The 23,352-nt window shown below is 41.2% G+C and overlaps 1 protein-coding gene and 1 long non-coding RNA gene across 4 annotated transcripts in view; one reads left to right on the top strand and one right to left on the bottom strand.

The window, feature by feature from the left end:
* Nucleotides 1-119: 119 nt before the first annotated feature.
* PCF11 (PCF11 cleavage and polyadenylation factor subunit) lies at nt 120-21,340 on the bottom strand. 3 transcript variants are annotated; one of them, XM_075050140.1, is made up of 16 exons: nt 20,711-21,340; nt 15,733-15,858; nt 13,247-13,435; nt 12,639-12,830; nt 10,675-11,783; nt 10,220-10,409; nt 9,483-10,125; nt 7,905-9,397; nt 6,485-6,572; nt 5,641-5,760; nt 5,010-5,115; nt 4,246-4,429; nt 3,613-3,768; nt 2,441-2,533; nt 1,855-1,890; nt 120-1,231 (listed from the first exon to the last, which is right to left on the bottom strand). In XM_075050140.1, exons 1-16 carry the CDS (start codon nt 20,897-20,899, stop codon nt 1,022-1,024), a joined length of 5,124 nt encoding a protein of 1,707 aa, XP_074906241.1. In that variant the 5' UTR covers nt 20,900-21,340; the 3' UTR covers nt 120-1,021. The 3 variants fall into 3 exon arrangements, with proteins under 3 accessions (XP_074906241.1, XP_074906239.1, XP_074906240.1); XM_075050138.1 differs by having other exon boundaries at nt 5,010-5,118; nt 20,711-21,337; XM_075050139.1 differs by lacking the exon at nt 20,711-21,340 and adding an exon at nt 16,284-20,346 and having other exon boundaries at nt 5,010-5,118.
* Nucleotides 21,341-21,576: 236 nt separating this feature from the next.
* LOC142041386 (uncharacterized) overlaps nt 21,577-23,352 on the top strand; it is a 5,068-nt gene continuing 3,292 nt past the window's right edge. Inside the window, exons 1-2 of the long non-coding RNA XR_012653460.1 lie at nt 21,577-21,824; nt 22,673-22,755. This is a non-coding gene — a long non-coding RNA (uncharacterized LOC142041386). The remainder of the gene's footprint in view (nt 21,825-22,672; nt 22,756-23,352) is intronic.

Below are 23,352 nucleotides of genomic sequence, written 5' to 3'. Positions count from 1 at the left end.
CAAATAAAACATTAAATGCGTATTGTTCTCAGACACACAATTGTATGGTTATTTCCAATCCCACAAACATGCCAGCCACACAAACCCGTTACTGAAAGGAAGAGACTGACACTCAAATATATGCTTAATTTTATTTATTACATTTAAGAAATATTAACATCTCAGGATATCTGGTTTACCATCTAAGTCCAGTCATAAGCAACAAAAAAAACCTGTTAACCATGTTTCAAATGAGCATTCTTACATTCATTCCCCCCTGTAACGTAAAGAAAAGTTTGTTCAGCTGTATTAAATTCTTATGTGTTTGACTAATTGAAAAAAAAAAAAAATCATTAAAAATGTCTTAACTACCAGGCATCCTGGTTTGTTAATTGTTTGTTGGCACTTGTGTTCACCATCAAGCACTCCAGTTGGTTTGTTAAATTTTCCCCTTCTACCCAGAACTGTCTTTTTGGTTTGTTTTTTTTTGTTGTTGTTTTTTTTTTTTTAAATATCTGGATATGTAAGTTTGTTCAAATAATTTTAAAAAGAAAGTAAATGTACGGTTGTCTGTCTGAGAAGCTCCTGCACTGCTTCCCTTGATAACCCACCTATGGGATAACTGGAGGAAGTTACTTGCTTTCATTTTTCTGAATCTTAGTGAGCAAAAGTTCTTTTTAATTCCATTTCAACTGAAAAAAGTACAGAAACACTTCATTTGATGGTGTGCATAAACATTACACTCCATATATAGCAAAAATATCTTTTATTTATAATTTACATTTCCACAAGTGAAAATCGTACATTTTTACATATACCATTTCATTCCATTAAATTTTCACGCATCTACAGAACTTTCACACAATGACACCTGAAACTGTGCAGGCAATAAGAAATTCAAATACAAAAATGTATTTATTAACCAAACAGTAGTTGAGGCCCTGCCTCAGTTGAACATTTTTATTTCATATAAAAAGTATTTGCCTTCCAGAGTTAACACAGCAGCTCTTCTGTAAAAAAAAGAATTCATACCTCAGTTCATTTACACAGACTCATCAGGTTCTGTCTTGATATCTGTAGATGCAGGTGTGCTCTCTTCTGCACAGGCAGTAGGGGTGTCATCAGGTTCTTCTTTGACTTTAGGTGAGTCGCAGGACTCTGGTGTTTCTTGTTTAACAATGTTCAACATTATATTTAGTGGATTTTCTACAGGAGTCTTGCTGGGAGATGGTGTGCAATCAAATGATGATGTCTGCAAAGTGAAAGTCAATGTAGCATTAACACACATTAAAACAATTTTTAGCTTCTTATCCCTTTTACTCTTTTTCAAAATGCAAACAAGTTGACAGTCAAGCACTCAAAAATCCAAACTTCTACTTTATCAAGATCCTAAGAAAACAGATTCATTCTTTAATAGCATTACTTTTTTCACAATTACTTTGAAAAGGTATCGTCCAAGCAGGGATGAAATGCTTAATATATTACCATAAAGTATTCCCTGCTGTCCCCAGGAGAATGGTAACTCCCAAAGCCTTAAAAATGTAACACACACCAACACCCATTTACTCCATCTTTGCAAATTCCTAAGATTACGCACATTACTCAACAATAAATGCATGATGTGTTTTCAAACCACGGTTTTGCTTTAGTCATGTATGACACACAAACTGTCACAGTACATCACAACAAGAAACACATCTTAGCTAATTCTGTATTATATACTTGCTATGCCCAAAGCCTTCGATTCTTTGTCTAGTCATAGGCAAGAGAAACAGGTAGCACATTCTGAACACATCTGCTCCCTGCAAAGTCAGAGATCAAGCAAACAAACTGAAAGCAAAATCCTTCAAAGAATATGAAGAAGGATTCACTTACATTTTGGTAATCTTCGTAGCAAGATGGATGGTAAATCTGAAAAAGAATTGTTATAAAATTTAAATACATAAAAATAAATTATAGCAGGATCACTGGTTATGAACAGAACAGTGTCAATTACACACATCACACAATTTGTCTAGAAAAACAATGGTAGAAACAGGCCAAGTATGGTGTCAAACGTAACTGGGAAAAGATTTTGTGTATGTTTATTTAGGAAAAGTTATCATACAAAAGCCTGGTAAGCATTGGGAATTGTTTGTGTACAGCTGTATACAGAAATAATTGAACCAATATCTACACCCATATATAGAGACATTCATTTTTATTTTAGCACTGCAGTATAAGGGAAGGTTAGTGACCCTATACTAATGATATACCCCCTATACTAATGATATACCAGGACTTCAAGCACTTCCGAAGGTTGAGGTATTTATGCACTCGGAAGCCAGAAAAACTACCGTGGGAATCTGTCAGTAGAGAAAGCACTGTTGGCCCTCCCTCCCCACCCCCTTTTTTTTTTTGCTGTAATTCTTCAGGTTGTTTTACTATAAATAAGTATCACATCTAAGTATGATCAGATTACCTTTTCATCTACTCTGATAGCATTCTTCAGGTGCCACTCTTCCTCTTCCTCATCCCAATACTGTTCAAATTGCTCTTGGCAAATTTCACAACTCTGAAAAGTTATTGGAGTAACGAGATAAATGATGTTATTGTAACAATTTACTAAACACATTAACTTCAAGAACCTAGTAACAGTCAAAAAAGGGTCTTTTAAATTAAGATAAATACATTAAGACTACAACATGATCTTTCATCCACACTTTAAAAATAACTTTAGAAAACTTTACTTAAAAATTCTTTGCGTATAGCTTGCAGACTGCACAATGATCATTGTCTGGCCTTCAAGATTGCTGTCACTTGAGAAAGGTAAGCTTTGCCCTTTTAGCTAGGAAGTCTCAGCAAAACACTTTGTAACCATCTAATGCCGTTTTACTGTCATTTAAGACAATACAGTACAGGTATTTAATTGATTTTATTTATGGCATTACCTTCACTCTTCCCCTTAACGGAGAGTCTCAAATTAAAAAGGCAGAACTTTTAGATGAAGTATTAACATTTTTAGTACTTCTGTGCAAAATAATCACCTCAGAGAATGAAGCACAAAAGGTATTTTTTGAAATTAAAACTAAGGCCTTCATGGCTTGATAGCTAGTTTCTTAGAGGCTTAGTTTGTAAAACTAAATTGTAATGCTACTAACATTTGTATTTGATTACCACACCAATTCATCTACCAAAATACATATCTAGTAGTTACTTTAAGATTGAGATATTACTTTGTCCTAATGCCCATCTTCTAATGAAAAAGAAATTTCTGGGTCAAGGTATCAAAAACCCAGTAAACACCATCATAATTTGAATGACAAAGGACTATTTCCAATTCACTTGCTCTATTTACTCTTTCTACAGAAACATTCAGTAAATTAACACACTTTGCCCATTTCAATTTTGCTAAAACGGTGGGATGCCAATGGGTGTAAATTTTTTTGAACTACAGGAGATTCATACTACTATCTGCCCCTGCAAAACAACCATTACGCACACAAATACACCACCTACGAAGTCGTTGCACAGAGGTCCAAGAACAAGACTTCAGTCTACATATAGCCCACTGTATGAAAGAATGCTGTAAACTTCCTTGAAGTATTAGATGATTCTCAGTATCTGGGCTAATAAAGGCAAGTTGGAACTTACCTCAACTGCTCCAGCTGGTCCAGCAGGGACACTCTGAAACTCCTTCTCTTTCGCAGCTTCTTGTGTCTTCAACACCACCTCTTCATGAGCTTTTTCAAAAAACTGGCTTTTTGCACGCTCCTCTAGATCGGCTATTTCTTCAAATTCAATCCAGTCCTGAGGAAAAAGTTTTCATTCACACTCAGACACTGACGAATAGCCAGAAATGTTTAAAAAATACATTGGGTTGGAGCAGGAAGAGAAGACATCCCAAAAGTAGCATATTTAATAGATCTTACTTCATTAAAACCGAAGTGCTCCTCACATGCAGCATGAGCACAGTGCACGCTTTCTCACAATGCTACACTTCAAAAAAAGCTTTTTTCAGAAAAACCACTATCCTTCGATTTCCATTTCATCCTCAGTGCGATGAAAACAGTACCAATAGCTTCAAACTGTTTATTGTTCATCATACAATTGACTTTTGTGTTTTGACAGGCATTTGAGAACTACTTGAAATATCTAAGACATCACTGTTTACCAAAGGCCAACTCCCGTGACCATGTAAACTTCAACTGCAATCCTACAGCATGTAAACAAGTAAAACACAGAATCCAGCCTGTAATTTATCAAGACATATACTGCATTACTTACTGTTAAACTGTAGTACCATCTTCTGTGTGTAATTTTTCTGCTAACATCTTTTTCTGTCCGGTTCTGACGATAATGCCAATCTAAATGATCTGCATAAACATCTGTCTGTGAAGTAGTGAACCTCATTCCACATGAGTAACACTGAATTCCAGTGTACAGTCGATTTATAACACTATCATAGCGCCTACAAGAAGGGAAAAAAAAGTCTTAACACTTCTTTGAAAAGAAACAGGTAAGAAGTTTCTCAGTCATTTCATATGCCCACATATGGAGGAAAAGCATGAATGTACTGTAAGATAAGCACACAATATAGCTAAATTCTTCCCGATTTTCGTAACACAACCAATTGATACATTCAAATCACAAACAACGGGTTCATATTAACTATTCATGAGAAACACGCTAGTGCTCTGTTTCATGCCTACTAGCTTCATCACCTAATAGTGCATAAAATGGCAAGACTCGCATTTGGCTCAGCTTTGCACACTACCACAAAGGTGGTAAAATTAGTAGTAACAAAGGAAGAAACACTGGCTTCAGTATATATCACAACCTTACTGATTAAGTAACAACATGCAACTTGTGTAAAGAGAGTTTTCCCAGGTTAATTTTGCCTCTTTTTCCTCCCTCAAGTTCTTCAAGGCTAACATCAAAAAAAAGTGACATATAATCTTTTAAAAGCTCTCAGCTGTCTTGGATTAACTATCTAGATACTACCATGTCACAACTCTTACTACACTGTAAATTCATTCTACTATACGCACTGTCTAAGTTCTTCAACTGTGAAGTTAGTGAGGTCTGGAACATTTTGATCTTCATTCTGGTCATCATCTTCCTCTTCAGCAGCTGGCTGGGCTGATGTTTCATTCACTTCTAGAAAGCATAAAGATAACCATTTTATCAAAGTTTCAGTACATTATCAGAAAGAAGTGACATGCTCATGAAAGTTATTTTTAGTCGAATATTAATAAATACGATCTGACTACGCTAAAGTACAAGTGTGCAATAGCCAAGTCAGTCATCCTCTAACATCATTAAAAAAAACATACAAGATACTGCAAGTTACTCAGAATTTCAAATCAGGAAAACAGTATTTCACCTCTGTCTTTGGCATTAAAATTCAGTCTTCAGAGACGCAGAAATATTTCAGAAACTGACAGGAATCTGAGTAACGGAGGCAACGCATCAAAGACAAAACTGACTGCTCTGGATAGCTGAAGTGTACAAATTAAACCAGATACTAAGCATTTACTCCATCACATGCACTAAATTCCTTCCCCCAAAAAAAGTTCAGTTTAAAAAAAAAAGTGCAGGAGTTCACAGAAGTTCTTATACTTAGCTTTACACTTCAGCTGTGGATAAACTAAGTAGTTAGAACGTAATGGATCTACATACGCGCTGAAGTGGAGTCAGTTTTTGACAGTTTGAGGATCCCTGTTGACAGCAGTTTAGCAAACAATTCATTGACATCAAGCTGTCCAAGGTGGTTATCGGGATATGAATGTGGAAGGGCTCCTGGGGAAAAACATCGACATTCAAGGAGACAACAGGTTAGCATTAGAAATTTACTTCACTTTTATCAGCATATTTCACAACACACTCTTCCTTCTGCCTCCTGTTTCTTCCATTTTTTTATTTCAAGTTATTTACCAACTCTCTTTGCTTTATGTCTAGTCCTTGGCTAATTTCTTTCCTTGCAACAGCTTCCTTCATAATGTATTCTGAAGTGCTATCTGAGCTGGTTGCCAATACACAGATTTCTACTGGATAGTGTTTACTGAAATGCAGTATTTTTCTTATTTTACGCTGAAATATTTCACCAGGACCTACTGACTTCATCATGTACTTTAACCATTTATGATGTTTTTAGAAGCTTTTCATTACTAACCACTCCTATACTGGCAATGTTTACACACCCTGACAAATTCAAGCCAGACCTACAGACTGGTGCCTTCCAGAAAAGCAGACCAAAATTTCCCTTTTTGATTTTTTTTTCTAGCACAACTACCAAAACCACATGGTTAATGAAGACTAATGAAAGCCTTCACCCTTTGAGGGAAAACACTTAAGAGATGAAGGTACTACAGAAACCACATCTATGGCCACCTCACTAAGAAGGCTTCCCTTAGACCACACAGACCTAGCACACCAGGACATTACAAAAGGGTAATTTTTGTGGCTACTAACAAACAGAACAATCCAAAAGAAATAAAAGGAAGTTAATTATTTTGTTACAGACCTGCAGGGTTCTGAACAAAACTTCCAGGATTTGGCAAATACTGTTGACCTTGGCCATAAGGCCCTGGTTGAGCAGACATGAGAGAAACCTGTGAAAGTAAACATTTAAGTATTTTTTGTATAATAATGCCATTATAAACTTAGGGTTTTTTTAATTTTATCATTAACTTCTAGATGTTTCTCAATAATTTTATATATATTAAACTCCTTCCAGGAGTGAACCATGTCAGTTTGGTATTGAAAGGTCCACAAATGACTACGTAACCTTTCCTTCATTTTCATTTCCCACTAGAAAAATTTCAGAACACATATTCATTTTGCCTAACGTTTAAATTAAAAAAAACACCTTTTCTTCTACCTATCGAGCCTTCAGTCACATTTTCCAAACACAGTACTTCCTTTTAAATTGCTCCTGTTCACCAAAACAGAGCTCGTCAGAAAGAAATCTGAGAAACCAGTAAATGTCTATTAACAAATGCTACAATTCTTATACAAATACTGAAATAGGATTCACTATATGAAACACATCTTTAAAGCAGAACTTTTCAGCAAACCAGCTACGGTAAGCTTCAGGTAGAAAAACAGTTTTTATAACACACTTGTAATAAAAATGGGTTAGCTGCTTTCTGGATTTGCAAATTATTTAAAATTTTATCCCATTACAGGTCAGCAGGACACACTACCTGCTTTTGTACAATCAGTTAACTCTTCATGTTCAATTATTATCCCCCAAATGAAAAATTCTCTCTAAAATCTCTAATCTACTGAAAGAGATGACATCATGTTCACTGATGTAAAGTATCATTTTCCCCTTTCGAGAACACTTCTAACACGCAACAGCAAAGACAACTAACTCATAAAGCATGCCAGTGCCAAGATAATTTTAAAAGACTGTAATTCAGCAATGTCCGCATCTTTCTCAATTCCCCCAAGTTATGGGTATCTCTTTAAAACTGGCTTGTCACCAGTACTAACAGCTGGAAAAAGAAAACAGAATTATTTTGGTCCATTTTAATTCTACACCTCTTAGAAAAATGAATCGTGTATATTCACTTACATCATCTTTCATCATCACAGAATTCACTTTTGTGCAAGTTTAATGAAAACACCCCAGGCTTCCAAGTACATAGTTTTGTTGTCAAGTTAAAAATACTAATTTCACTGTCACATTCTGAGCTACAAAGTGATCGTAAAGATCCACTATTTTGTTTAATTCTTAAAAAGAGATTCTTAAAAAATAGCAAAACATGTCCTTAAATTATATATAAACTGCTGAAGAAGGATGACTTTTTTAGCTTGAAACTGGCTCGCAGTCTGCCAGCTCTTCAGAAAAATCTTCAATTTTTAAAGGAATAAAACCTGCTAATTCTCTACACAAAAACACTTCTCCAAGCAAACCATTTAATGCAATCAGTTCTTACCTGATTACTTCCCATTGGCATATTATTGAAGTTTCCATATTGAGGACCCTGAAGACCTTTTTCATCAAAGTAATGTCCAGCTCTCAATGGGAAGTTCTGTGCTCCTGGGCCAGCTGGTCCATTGAAATTTGGTCCAGGCGAACCATCAAATATATCCGGTCTCTGGAACTGCATCCCATGAGATGGTCCATTGTAGCCCTGGCCAGGATGATCGACAAACGGACCACCTTGTCCATATGGTGACATTTCTAGTCTTGAGGCAGGATGGTTAGCTACATTTTCGAAACGTGCACCTTGCAGGCCAAGGGGCAAGTCAAATCTAGAGGCTGGCTGGTGAGGTCCATCAAATCTTTGAGGTATGGCTGTATCAAATCGTGGTTGTGCCTGCTGGCCAGGTGCCCTTTCAAATCTTGGACCAGGCTGTCCATGAATTCCATCAAATCTTTGCAAGAGAGACAGCTGTCCAGGCTGACCATCAAATCCAGCTGCGTGACAACCATCAAATCTCGGACCGGCCCGACCCAGAGGACCATCAAATCTAAGTCCACCAGCTCCCTGGTGTACCGGTCCATCAATCAACCTAGGACCCACACCTGGCTGACCATGTGGTCCTTCCAATCTGAGCCCACCACCTGATGGTCCATGTGGCCCCTCAAACCTGAGCCCACCACCTGATGGTCCATGCGGCCCCATAGGCTGACCATGTGGCCCCTCAAATCGGAGGCCACCTCCAGGTTGACCATGGGGCCCCAATGGCTGTAAATGTGGCCCCTCAAACCTGAGGCCACCTCCTGGTTGACCATGAGGCCCCAAGGGCTGACCATGGGGTCCCTCAAACCTGAGACCACCCCCTGGTTGACCTCGAGGCCCCATAGGTTGACCGTGAGGTCCCTCAAACCTGAGACCACCTGAAGGCTGACCACGGGGACCCTCAAACCTGAGACCAACCCCAGGTCCTTCAAATCTAGGACCACCTACAGGCTGCCCTGCAGGCCCTTCGAATCGCAAAGGCCCACCTATCTGCCCAAGAGGTCCCTCAAACCTCAGTGGACCTCCTCCACCAACCTGTCCTGGGGGTCCTTCAAACCTCAGGGCCCCTGCCAGCTGCCCTGGTGGCCCATCAAATCTTAGGGGTCCAGCTCCCCCTGCTCCTGCTAGTGGTCCATCAAACTGAGAGGCGCCAGCCCCCACCAAAGGCCCCTCAAATCTCATAGCAGCCTGTCCAGGTGGCCCATCAATTCTGGAACTTGAACCAGCAGCAGGACCATCAACAAAAGGACTTCCTTGTCCATCTACCCCAACCCTTGCAGCAGCCTGTCTAGGTGAGCCATCAAATAGAGGTCTGTCTTCCATTAGTGCACTTATCCTCTGCTTTGCTTCAATGCTTCCAAATCTTGATCCTGGACTTTCCGGAAATGGTGCTTTCTCTGGATCTTCATACCTAGTTCTTTTGAAACGTTCACTGAATGGTGATCTTGGTTCCTCTCGAACACCTAAAAAACCCAGAACGAACAAGATAACCAGTCACTAAAATGTTGCCAATTACTTAACAGATTTAAAATAAAGAAAAGCACATACCAGCTTGCCCAAGAAGCTGTCTGTCTTCACGATTATCAAATCTGCAGATTGCATCACCGTCTATTTTCTGGAACTCTGTTGTGCTTTTCCCCTGTTGTCTGAGAGCATCTCTAAATTCATCTGACTCTCCCCAGCTGTCGTAAGGATCAAAGTTCTTAGAACCTCTTGCTCCTTTAGTAGCATTTTGTTCCTCAAGTCTTCGTCGACTCTCAAGTGGTGAGAGGTTATCGGCAAAAGGTCTGTTAGTGCCACTTACAGGAGAGTGTCTCCTTGATCTTTCTCCAAACGGTTCTTTTCTGTCGAACTGTACTCCACGCTTGGCTTTTGCTTGCTCACATTCTATTCCAGAAAGCAATGCATCGGGTATATGATAATCCAAAATATCATCAGGATCCAACAGATCAAGCCTTGACAATGAATGCTGAACTTGTGTTCTTTTTAGTTTAGCCTTATGTTCATAATATGTTAGTTCTGCATCCGACAGAAGAGGTTTCTTCTTCAAACCACATTTTTCTTCTGTAGGGTTATCCCAGACATTACATCTGTGCTTTCCTTCCTGATATTGGAACAGCTGTCGGATCTGATGAGCTACCATGAGGAACTCATCTTGTGTTATTTCACCAGATGTTAAACGTTCATTTGCCTAGAATATAAAGTTAAAGTTTAGACTTCCAAAGAGAAAAGAAAAGCAAACTATACCCAGGATACTTCTATGAAGACAGATTTACCAATATTACCTTCTTAAGTAATTCCCTCTTGCTTGCAGATGTCAATTCTTTGGGGATCTGTAAATTGGCATCCACACTTAAGCGGTGCTGCTGCTTTGGTGCTCGGGGTGATAAAATTCCCTTGCCAGCAGGCCAGTTTTCCCGGTGTCTTTGGTGAGGGGATTTACCAAGTGCTTGGTGTTCTTCATTCTGCTGTGAGCTGAAAGCAAGAATGTATTTAAAATACAGATTACTCCTTTATTCAGGACATAACTGTTACATCCCTATTAGAACTGATCATGGCAAACCAGCACTATCACCTTAGAATCTAAGTATGTATCATTTCTGTATTTCATTAGTAGAAGTAAGTTAAACTTATCAATTTTAACAACCTGAACATTGCCTCCCAAAGCCAACTATACTGAAGTCAGCAGTAGAATTTCCACTGACTTCAAACAGAAGTCGTTTAAATGATAGTAACTTACTTTTTATTTTCTTCCCAACCAGATTTCCACCTCTTGCCTGATTTGGATCCTTGCCAATTTTCTGCATTCTCCTTTGGATCAGGAGACACTTTTGTAGAATGCTGGCTTGCCGCTTCTTGGGGCCTGTCTTCTTGGGCTTTTTTCACTCTCCTCGGATCTCGCACCTCTTGTTTAACATTTCTCTTATTAGAATTTCTTTCATCTCTTGCTGCTTGTGTGCCTTCTTCAACATGAGACTGCTTAGGGCCTATCTGACGTATCTTTCCTATTTTAGGAGTTGAAGAAGTGGGAGATAAACTCCTAAGTCTTCTTTTCGGTGATCTCCTCTCTCGTCTTTTTGGAGAATGTGTAGATGGTGACCGTGCCTTAGGAGAGCGTGATCGCGACCGTTTTCTATTACTCGATCTCCCTTGTTTTCCACCCTGTTTCTCTGACTCCTCTGTAGTCGTGTCTTGTTTCTGAACAGCACCATTAATCACTTTATTTCTGCTGCCTACTGGTCTATGTTCACACGTCTTATGTTCCTCTTTTTCTTTTTTCTCTGTACTTCTCCGCTTTTCTTTCACCTCCTCCTCTTTGCCCTCTGACTTATCTTGAAGATGTCTTTTCAGTCTTGGATCCCGCTTACTAATTTCAGATACTTTTGTGCTTTCACATTCCTGGGTTTTAGTATCTTTAGGATTGGGTAGCTTATTTTTCAAAGGGGATGGTGATTTAGATTTTGCTTCTGACTGGTCAAGTTCCTTCTTTTGTGTTTTTTCACTTGCTTTCAATTTTTCTTGCTTTGTTGAGTTTTGTTTTTCAGCCTGTGTTGTTTTGTTTGCCTTGGTATCAGACTGACTAGTTGTGTTTGGTGGAAATTCTTTCCTATGAGATTGATCTTTAGCATGAGAAGAATGTTGAGCCATCCTATTAAGTCGGGGATCCCTATTTACTATTTTGATATCATGAAGTGGAGGACTTGGGGATGGTTTGTTTTTTTCGGATTGCACAGCAGTCTGATGAGGTGGTTTAACTGTCATGTGAGGTGTGGGAGACATGTGTTGCTTGGAAGGTGCTGGAACTGAAGCTATAGTAGATGATCCTTGCTGAACACTAAGAGATACAGCCTGAAATAGCAAAAAATCCAGCATTAATCTGCATGACATAACTCCTACCCCAGGATGATCATAGTCTGTCTCGAAACCAAAAGTATAAATAGAAATGTCTTGAAAGTTATGAGATTCAACCATTTAACTCAAATGACCCATTAATTGCTAATCATAAGTGCTAAAATAATGCAGTACCATTACATAAGATCAAATTCAATATAATGCAAAATCAGTACTACAAAGTCAATACTGCAAAACATGTTACTTAGGCACATGTTCTCGTTACAGCATTAGTCTTCCTATATATTCCACATGCTCAAGGCAACTAAGCTGCCAACTATCTGATATAATTTTCGTATTTCTACACTGCAAAGATGCTTTATTTTGGTACCATCAACTGTCAACATAGCAAGACTTTCAATTACGCATGTAAAAAATACAGCTTAACCACCATCTTCAGATGGTGGCATCAAACCAACCTGACCTAATGAGGAAACTGCCTTTATTTCCAACAGTCACGCTTCCTTGGTCTCTAAGAGCAAATATATTTGGAAAAGCCTGGTTTGCTGCAAGCCGCAAGAAGAGGTGGAAGACAAGGATCATTGGCAGGCATCATTTTGGAGAGAAGTTAAAAACAGAAAACCAAGAACTTTCCCTTTTTTTTAACCTCTATTTTGAGTGTAACCCTTAAGGTTTTTAGGTAGCAAATACTGTTCAGGAACCCCAGATCAACTTGCATTGCTCTAGTCCTAAAATAGCTATGCTTCTCTATCATGATGAAAAAATAATGTATGGCAGTTACCAGTATAGCTAAGTACTGTCCAAAAGAAAGTGAGTCCCAGCTATAAAAGTTTCATCAACTATCTTACTCACCAACTGTGCTTTAGTTTGTTCCAGCTCCAGCTCTAATTTTTTTTGCTGAAGTTCTAACAACTGCTTTTGCTTTGCAAGCAATTGCTGCCTTATCAGTTGCTCCTGTGTCAAATTCTTTTGTATTTCAGGAACAGCTGGAGGAGTAGAGGCACCAGAAGTGACAGCAGAGGTAGGTGCAGTAGATTCCTCTGGCTAAAAACAGAATAAAAAAAGTTACATTTAAAATCCTGATGGAATCAACTAACTCCACCTCCTTGAACTGTTATCATGATCCAGTACTGTGACTTAGTTTGTATAACAGTTATAAATTGCATTTTTAATGCAAAATATAACTAAAAGAATTTGAAACTTTTGCCTCATTGGAATTTGCCTGCTGTGACAGGTGTACATGATTTAATATAAATTAATCAGTGTTCCAAAAATCTAGAATACAGTTTTGAAATATAAAAACCAAACCCACCAAATATTCTGAATTCGGAAATTCCTCTTACCTGTCTATAAACGTCAGCTACTTCATTCTTAATATACTAAATTGTCAAAAAGCAGCATACAAACAATGAAAACTACACGTATTACCATCTGTTCACACAGTAGGCATAAAGACTTACCGATTTATTTAAAAATTTAGGATTCACATGGATGCTAGAAGTATTCACATTTGGGGGCAGAGGTTTAATTGGCCAAGCAGGATCTAATGAGTTGACTCTGACATCAAGTGCATATAGTTTCTTCAAAGGAAAAATATCATCCCATGTGGAGCGTAATTTAAATAAACTTTTCCTAGTATTTTCATCCACCTAAAACAATAAAACAATTCTATGGCTTGTTAAGTTAATATAAAACAATTTCTTAAACTTTTCTGTAGAACTTAAGATTTCACTTATTTCCTATTTCTATCAACAGTTTGGCATTTTAACACATTGAACTTGCTATACAGAATTTATAAGCAGTGCAGATCATACGTCTATACCAACGGAACGAGTAACAGAAGTTCAAATGTAGAATTGTTGTTTCAAGGCCATTTGAAGGTTTTATTGTGTATTACCATTCTCTGAGAATTTTCTTTCAACTTTTCCATTACCAAAATTCTCATTTTACTTGCCCAATTTCTGTGGAAAAAATACAGTAACAAAAATATTGAAAGGCAACAGCCTCTGAGACAATACATTATTAAAGTGTTTGTGCTGAATGGAGTGTAACAATGATAAACAAATCAGGAAACAACAAACTTTGTGAACAGAAAAGGTGTTTTGCTCAGTTGTTTAGTCACTGAAGGATTTTTTTTTCCAACAAATGCAACAAAAAGGGTATTAGCTAAAATGAAGTCAATTATACTTCAGTCCAGATGCAAAATTAGACCCATCTGTGAGCCACAGATCAAGCACACTTGTAGGACCAGTGCCCATTTTACCTCTTCACAAACAATTAGTTTGGATTATCTCATGACAGGTAAGTTAGAAATTTACAGTAAAGCAAAATTTAGGTCATCTCATAACTTGAGTAGTTCAATTAAACAATAAATGAAAAACAACTGAGGACAAAACATGTGCAGCTCTCCTAATGCCAATATCCCAATTCAATCATTGACTATGTAGATGGTTTTTGCTGCAGTTTTATTTTTAAGATGTTACAGCAAGACAAAGAATAGTCTGGAAAGTTTGTAAGTTCTTTCAGGGAGGAGCAGGAACTTCAACAAAAATAATTCATATTTAGCTACTGGGGGGGGTGCCTCTATACAATTTTCAATGAGAGGGTATGAAGTTCACTGCAAAAGGTGCAGAAATGACTGAGCGGAAGTTTCTGACTTCATCAAGTGTCTAAAGATACTTTAGTGACCATTTACTGATAAAACAAAATTTTTAACAATGTCAGTGCTGGAGTTCTACTTGCATCTTTTAACACGACCAATTAAGCTATTAGAAGTGACTGCTACTTTACACATTTAATTAATACACATTAATTAAATATTTCTAGTTAGCTTAGTAGACAGTTAACCTATAAAACTCTGAAAATTAGTTATTATCCAGAGCTTCAGCTGCAACATTAAATGCAACTCAGTAAAAGAACATTCACAATCTAGTACTGAAAATACAAGTGTCTACCTATCTTATCTACTCTACACACAGGAGTTTAAGTGTTCTGTGGTCATTATTACATTCTATTCCTTATTTCATCATGCATCTTACATCTGAAAACCACGTATAAAGCATACTGGGATCTCAGATCCTCACTGATATGTAATGGTAGATAAATATGCAAAAGCTCCATTCATCTCATTCATATGAGATGCCACTTTCTTATAGCATACAGGAAACCACAGAATTTAACCCTTCATTTCTGATCCAACTTAAACCCATTTAAGCCCAGCCTTCCAAAAACTGGACTATGATTTGCCTTTCTCACTGAGGAATACGCACAATTGCTTCACTGGGTTTAAAGATTAAGAGCAAAAATTAAAAGATATGGCAGCAGTTTTCAATGTTGAATGAAATTAAAACACGTGTTTGTAATGTAATATAGCAATACATTCTAAGACCCGTTCCCCCGACCAGCATTTTTTTCAAATCACAGACCACCAGGAGAGAATAAGGTGTCAGTGCTATTCACTCTTCAGTTTAAGCACTCATTTTGCACATCATGAATTAAATAAATCAGACAAATCTAACTACAGAGAGAGAAGCTCTGAGAAATCCACAAGAAACTGATTCTCAGTCTATTCTTGGCATAAAGACTATCTCAAAAACAAACCAACAATTCATAATTAATTGGTTTATACACTACAAAAAGTCCATCCAGGTAAGCAATCGGTAACCAAAATACTGTTAGTAAAATCTTGCCTGGATAGGAAAATTACAGATGGTTATGAACCAAATTAAATTAAGTAAGACTTTGCATCTTTCAGCTAACATGTAACTTTCGTGCTTGATAGCAGCAGGAATAATCCTCCACAGTATAGATACCATACTGAGATTTATAAAAAACAATCAATTTGTATAGTTCACCACCCAAGAAAACCCAAAACTGAAAGCATGTATTTATTTTACCAGGAACAAATTTTGCTTAGAATACAGAACTTTTCTGAAAGTGTATATACCTTTTCAAATACACAAATAAATGTTGCAACTAGGTTTTTAGTAAATGCAGTAAGATATTCTCTTCCCACATTCTTGACAATGGAATCCATAAGGTACATAACAGGGAGCTTCTCTGATGCAGGAGCCTGGAGTAATAAAAAGAAACTGAGAAGTTTAGTACAACAAAAACATATTTTAAGCTTTTTAAATAAAGGGATTACCAATCCCAGAAATACAGACCTCTCTTTTTGGTTGCCACTAAAAACACCAAGGGATTTGGCTTGGGATTTTTTGTTTATACAAAAACTTATTCTGGAAAATCGATACTCAGTTCAAAGTATAACGCAGTGGGTCTATCACATAAAAAAGGAACACCTTAGATTATTTTGTTTGCGTATCAAAGCTTTGGAAAAAGGGGGGGGGGGGGGAGAAGAAAAAAGCAGCCCACAAGACAGTATTGCCGCTAGTGTACTGAGTGTAACCTTTCAAAACCCACTCGAAAAAGTAACTTTAGCAGGAAACCATCGTTAGCACTTCAAGGAACTTCTAAAAAATAGTTCATAATTCAAACCTCCTGAATGCTTGTTTTTCTGGATTTCACAGAACACAAATCAGACTTCTGGCGAACAGCCCAAATTAGTGAACTTCTGCAGCCGTAGATTACATGTCGAGTATCAACAGTCTTTTCATAAACTACACGCAGAATAGGTAACAAATATTTCACTGTAATCCAAACGGACAGAGCAAGGAGTCCCATTCTCTCTTGGCACTTGTAGATAGTGACAGTTCAGATTTCCAGAGTGCATGCAAAAATGCACAGTCAGAACAAAGTTCAAAATGCAGACAAAACTCAATCATCTAGTCGACCGGGTAAATACACAGACAAGCTCAGGAACTGCAACCATGATTTTCACAGAAGGGAGTCTTCAAACTCTGGACACATCTTTGCTACAAGAGAAGCCTTGTTTTTTTGTTGTTTAGTTGTTTGGGGTTTTTTTAAAATCCATTTTCAAAAAACTTGTAGCAAGTTTGTGCGATAGAAGTGTGGTGACGTTGGACCGCTACAGCGACTTCTAACGTACACAAAGCACTACTGGCCCAAATCAGGGTGATTTTAATGCCCACCGTTGGCTTTCACAAAGCAGAAGGCACAGCAAAGTTCCAGAAAACATCAGCAAGTACACAGACTTGTTGAAGAGGACAACATGAAAGACACCACCACAAGCCGTGTGTTGACCGTGATCCCCTTAGAAGAGCATCCACTCATAATACTTTAAGTCCTGTTCACCATCCTGTAAGCTCAGGATAAAACCAGAATAACTTCACTCACTGCTCATTTTCAACAGGATAGGCTACTCGGTTAATTAACGACACCTTACTTCGCAGCCCCGTTGTCCAGACAAGTGTGTGGAAGTGCTCTTGCTTTACAATTTTAGATTTAATTCCTTCCCCTTTAAGGTGGTTCACAGAAGGGCACCAAGTCAACAATATTTTTATATGGGTAAATCGCAATGTCTCCTCGCCCTTAAATGTGTATTAATTTACTGTGACCTGAAACTTAATATTGAAGAGGGTAGAATTCCTTGTTAGTTGGGGTGGGGGGGGTGGGGTGTCACTGCCTTTGAGCATATTGAAAAAAAGTAAAAACAGGCAGGTGGTGTATTTTGTACATAAGACAACAGAAAAATGCAGTTAACTAATTGCAGCACATTAAAAGCCTATCTCACACTACAATGTAATACTGAGCTGTAAACAAGCTAATATGCAACAGTGTTAGAATAAATGCATCTCTCTGGCCTCAAAAAAACAAAGACTGTGGGTCTACAGCTACTTAATATTAAAATGTCTGTGGAATACTGGTTTCTTCTTTAAAGCAGTGTGCACAATGGCACATTAAAACTACTAACTTTTAAGTTCTGAATGTCTGCCTTTATTAGAAAGGACAGTGCACCATTTCTGACTTTTAAAGTCAGCTGTTACGGAAACAAAGAGCTGTCTCAGAAGTACCTATGACCAGGAGCTACTGACACAGTATGTCATATTCTTCCATTTCACCGATGTATGGAAGTAGCTCATAATACTTAGCTAAGCTTCAAGTTTGAGATGCTGGGGAATCACTTAGTAGCAAAGGCACCGTGACAAGTTTAACTGTCACTTTCATTATGCATCAGACTGTTAGAAGTAATCACACATGGAAGCACCGTAATCTAGTACGGAAGCCTACTTTAAACTATGGCACAGAATTAGAAGCTCAGCAGCATACCCTGCTTCAAATATAAGATACTCAGGTGTCACATTTTAAGAACCATGACTTAAATATGGTTGGAATATTTAAGTTTTCTCTTCTGGAAATGTTTATCATGTCAAGGTATCTAGTACATATTCCTATAACCACAAAAGGGAATCCCAGACTTGAATGTATTTTGTTTTCAGGTGGTCTATACAGTATCCCCTAGCAAGAAAGGTGCCCACATGACACTAACCAAAAGGCAGGGAGGCGCCGCATAATCACCAGAACACAGAAGAACGCTAACTCTGAGCTCATCAGCATAATATTAAAGACTTCATTACAAAATTCCCACTGTTCCTTCAAATAATGTAGAAAAGCTACTGTTGGAAATGTGTGGCTCTTTTTTATTAGTTTCCTAAAAGATTTCAAGTTTAAAATCATATCTGGCAATTGAACCCCAAGTCACAAACTCGTGCAAAAATTTGTTTAAAAAAACCAACCTTGTATACAAAATGGGTCTTGGAAACAAATTCTGCACTATACAATGGTAAATAAAAAGACAAATACATATTTCACACTTTTTATTCACAAATTTTATAATACCAGTCACACATTTCAGAACCATTTATTAAATTGTAAAGCAGACCACTCAAGTTTTACACTAAACAAACTGTCTCCAGGCAACACTTTTTAAAAGTGGCTTAGTAAAGGAGATCACTTTCCCAGAAACAACTAAAAACTTGCCTTGAATAAACCACAGTCACAAACAGTAACTAGGTAAAACTAACCATTGATACAGGATTTAAGACATCTTTAAAAAAAACACACTTCAGGGCAGGCTCTAAATCACCCAGAAATGAAAAAAAAAAATTTTGACAGCATTGATATTTATCACAAATCATTTTATACATATCCACTGCCCTTTAGGAGATATAATGGTGAGATCTATTAGATTATGAGGTCACCTCCCCAAGGAATGGCCAAACTTGGCCACTGGCAGCATTTAAAACTAGACTGGAAGAGGTCTGTGGAACACTAAAAAGCCATCCTGCATTGATAGAAAGATAGATTAAATAACTTAAGAGATCCTTCCCTCCCCATCATTAAGATAGTACAATTCTCACCATTATAAACCACGATTTAAAGCCAAAGGAAAAAAGCCTTTGAACACCTGAGATCAGAGGGAGCAAGGGAAACAACGGGGGAGGGGTGACTGGCACGAATGGGGGGGGAATTGAAAGAAGAACCCTTTTCTTACAAAATGCTCTTGTTAAAAAGGTGCTGTAAACCCCCATCCATGTGCTGTGGCTGACTGATGTCAGCAACTGCCTGGGTTGGGCTCAGAGGGAGCCTCCTCTTTCCCTTCTTTTTATATCATGTGCCTTTCAGACGCCATGTTAGGATCCTACAGGCTGCTGCAGTTTCTACAGTCAGGGAGAATTTCTTCTTCCCCATCCTCAACCAATAAACTTCTCTAGCCAAAATAAATTAAATACGCACACAACGCTAGCATTACTCAGGGCACAGATCACCTGAAATCCAAACAGATTATCCCAAGCCCACAGAATTTTCTCTAATCAGGCAGAGCAAAACAATCCCCATCACCACCACACACAATTTTCTATCCGGAACAGATCACCTTTCACCCACAAACTTTTCTATAAGATAAGGGTGCCCACCCCCCGCAAAATAATACCTCACAGGGACCGCACTGGGAAAATAGCCTTAACTGATACTTAAAAGTCATTACATTTAGCCCTTCAGAAGTGGACAATTTGCGTGCTATAAACTTAACCTTATTTTTATTCCTTTAAACTACCCCCAAAAAAACCCCAACCCTCCACAGTATCTCCCAGTCAGGCCCTCTCTAATGATCGCAATATTCGTCTGCTGTCGAAATCGCTAAATACAAGGGTTTAGACACCAGATTCGAGACACTGAATCCTGGCTCCATGTAGGGGGAAAGCCCAGCTACAAGGGCGAGGTGCTGCTGCCCAGTCACTGCCAGGCCGCCATGTTGTGTCTGGTATTTACACGGGGCTTAAATCGCGAGCCACGCTGCCCTCCCAGAGCTTTTGGTGGGGCGAGTCCCAAACCCTCCCCCTTGCTACGAACGGGGTGGTGTGGGGGCTGTTCCCCTCCCTCGAGTCCCCTGCTCCCTGTGGGGTGGAGGGTAGAAGCAGCAGCCTCAAGCTCAGCGATGGAAGGAGGAGCCCCCGACGCCTCGCCCCGTGCTCCCTGATCCCACCTAAGACACGCTTCCCCTCCGCCTGCTTCCCCCACAGCGGCCGCAGCCTCCTGGCCCTCTCCCCACTGCCCCGGCCGGGGCGCTCCCCTCCCCGCCCCGAGTCCCCGGCACCCTCCATCCAGCTCCGTCGGAATCCTGGCTCTCTCTGCTCGCCCCCTCATTAGCCGCCACCCTCCCCCCAACTACCTCCACGTCCCCTGAGCCCCGCTGCCTCGCCGACCCCCGCCCCAAGCCCGGCCATACCCACCCCGCCGCTGGCCTCCTCGCCCCATCCGGCCCGCTGCCTCCCCCCCCAGCCTCCCCCTCTCTCTCGCCCTGTTTCCGTCTCTCGCCCTCGCTGCTTCGCTGTCTCTCCCTGTTCCCTCTACCCTCCTCCTCCTGCCGCCCCTCTGCCCGGCTCCGCCCGGGGGCCATCTCCCCCGCGCCCTTCCTCCTAACCCCCGAGGCCGCCCTAGCCCGCTGCCCCGGCCGGTCCCCCCAGCAGTATAGGTAGGAGTAGTAGTCGGTGGAATATAAAAACCTTGGCGATTTGCGCCTCGATCAGGGAGACGATGTCCTTGGCGAAGGGCACGTTCTCCTCGGCCAGGATGGTCAGCATGTTGATGTGCGGCTTGCTGTTGAACGTCAGGTCCTCCAGCGACGACTGGTAATCGCGGCACGCGTCCTCCCGGGCCTCGCTGCTACCAGCGCTGCTCTCCGGGGCCGACATGCTTCGCCGACCGGGGCCCGCACCAGGACCCGACCCACCGACCGAGAGCCCCCTCCCCGCGATCCCCTGCCGCCGCCGCCGCCGAGCGATGCCGCCCCCCCCGCCGCTGCCGCTGGGCTCCTCTACCGCATCCTCCGGGCTGCGGCTCCCGCTGGCTGTGGTGCTGCCGTTCGCGCTGCCGCTCCTTCAGCCGCCGCCGACTCAGTCTCAACGCTCACAAAATGGCGGCGGCGGCTACGGTTCGCAAACCTCTTCCTCCAACCGTTGCGTCATGTGAAATTGTTCTCAGGAAAGGGGCCGGCGGTTTGGAAAGCCCCTTTTGTTCGCTGGCTGCGCCCCGATTGGCCGGCGTCCCCTCTGCTCAGCTCGCGATTGGCTCGCCCACCGCGACGGCGGCCTCTAATTGGCTAGCGCCGCCCTTCGCCCCCTCCGATTGGCTCCTGCCCTAAAGCCCCGCTCTCACCCCGGCGTCCCGACTCGCAATTGGTTGCGTTTCCCGACTCCCCTGCTCCTAACCCGCTGCGCCTCTTCCTACCGCCTTCCCTCCCTGCCCGCAGCTCTGATTGGTGCCCCGCGCGATCCCGCCTTTCCGCCGAGACCGCCGCCGTGACTGCGCGGCCCCGCCCCCTGCCCGCCATTGGCTCAGCCGTTGGCGTGGCAACGCCGTTACCCGCGCGGCCCCGCCTCCCGCTCCCTATTGGGTCAGCCGTTGGCCTGGCAACGCCACCACCCACCGCCCTGGGGCGGCCCCGCGGCCGGCGCTGCCGGGCGGCCTCGCCGCCTCACACAGCCCCAGACCCCCCCCCCGCCGCCCCGGGAACGGCCCCTTGGCACCGGGGGGAGCGGCGACTGCCGGCAGCTCCGTACCAGAGAAACCGCTCGCCTCGGCGAAGCGAGTCGTGCTAGTACAGGCCGCGGCACTCAGGTAGGGCCTGTCAGCGAAAGCCGGCCTCGGCCTCTGCCGGGGGGTTGTGCCACAGGAGCTGGGGGTGGGCCGGTGTGACCCGGGGGGGGCCGGCAAGCCGCTAGGTGCGGCGCCAGCCGATCCAGGACACAGGATTTTCCCTACCGGGTGGGAATTCATGGGCCTCGGCGAGTGAGCCCGACCTCCCTCCTCCTGTGGTGGCCGGCTGTCTTGCGCCTTCTCACCGGTCACCCCTCACACCAGTGGGTTTGGGTCGGAACAGAGCCCGGAGCAGCGTTCCTCCTTTTCAACTCCACTACCAGGAGAGAGCTGGTGTAGTCAAAAGTAACAAAACCTGCTCTCGATCATGAGATTTGCCCAAAGGTACCTCTTGGAAGCTACCCTGCTTGCAAAGCATGTTAAGGTATAGCTGTTCCTTTCCCCTGGCGCTGCATATTACTTATTAACTGTGGAGAACTGTCGGCATTTGAAAGTAGGCCATGGGTGAATGCTTCATTAAAACATACCTTGAAAAACACATTCTGTGAGATCGTTTTTAAAATGCGAATTATATGTACCTAAAAAATTAGATATATATATTCTGTAAATATAGCAGAATGATAGCAAAAATGGAGACCTGGCAAGTTACTGGTAAAAGGTGCTGTTTGCCATTTTATCTGGGTAGAAATGTATTTTAGTTTTTGTGTTCATATTTGTATCCCCTTTCTGAAAAATGTGACCTTCAGAAGAGGGAAGAGGGGACAGGAAACACAACAGCGTCTTTTATTTGCCCGTTGAGTTCTATGGTCATGTTTGTTCCTGTGAGCCTCAAAATGTCGTACATGGTACACATGATTTCGCCTTTACAGTGTGTCTCCACAAGATAAGAAAATGAAACTGAAGCTTCTGTCTCCGGCCAACCAAAGCTGGGGCTGCAAGACTTTTTCTTGGTGTAAGTGTTAGCCAGCTATTTAAAGACACACTGTCCATAAAGAATATTAATTACATACCAGGAATCAAGCCATACTGTAAACTCAGTTTACTTGGCAAAAACAGTACATATTGTTCTGCTCCTGGGGGGAGAATGTGAGGGTGGGGAAATCTTGCTCCTCCTCAAATGACTATATTTGTAAGTTAGAATGCTCGTTCATACTAATTACAGGAGCAAAACCCATAATACAAGCAAAACTGCCTTGATGAGGATGTCATGTGGTCCAAGGCCACCTTCAAAAACAGATTTGCTGTTTACTAATCAGCAAAGAACTGTGCCTGATGTGAGGCAAAGCAGTTTGCTACCCTCCAGAACACACCTGGCTCCCTGAGACCAAGTACACCCTACATGCCTGAGCAGATCCAATATTTTAGTATATTACTACTTTGTCTTTACTGGTCTCCATAAGAAGCCTGTAGTATCTCAGCAAGGTCTACAGGCTGTTAGCAAGAAGTTGCCTGTGAGGCCCCCATGCTGATGAGTTGTGTGAACAGTCCAAGCCCTAAAAATGATCTTGAAATGGCTCATTAAGAGTGGCACAGAAATACCCATTGAGTC

This window comes from Buteo buteo, chromosome 18 (genome assembly GCF_964188355.1).
Source record: "Buteo buteo chromosome 18, bButBut1.hap1.1, whole genome shotgun sequence".
NCBI lineage: Eukaryota > Metazoa > Chordata > Aves > Accipitriformes > Accipitridae > Buteo > Buteo buteo.
This window is presented reverse-complemented; position numbering and strand designations above follow the sequence as displayed.

Excerpts from the sequence above, each read along its gene's own strand:
- PCF11 (XM_075050138.1), bottom strand. The coding sequence starts at position 20,899 with ATGTCGGCCCCGGAGAGCAGCGCTGGTAGCAGCGAGGCCCGGGAGGAC. Across the intron at positions 6,573-7,904 it reads TGCCAATGGGAAGTAATCAG|GTTTCTCTCATGTCTGCTCA; the intron begins GTAAGAACTGAT and ends TTACTTTCACAG. Across the intron at positions 4,430-5,009 it reads ACAGTTGAAGAACTTAGACA|GCGCTATGATAGTGTTATAA; the intron begins GTGCGTATAGTA and ends CCCTTCTTGTAG.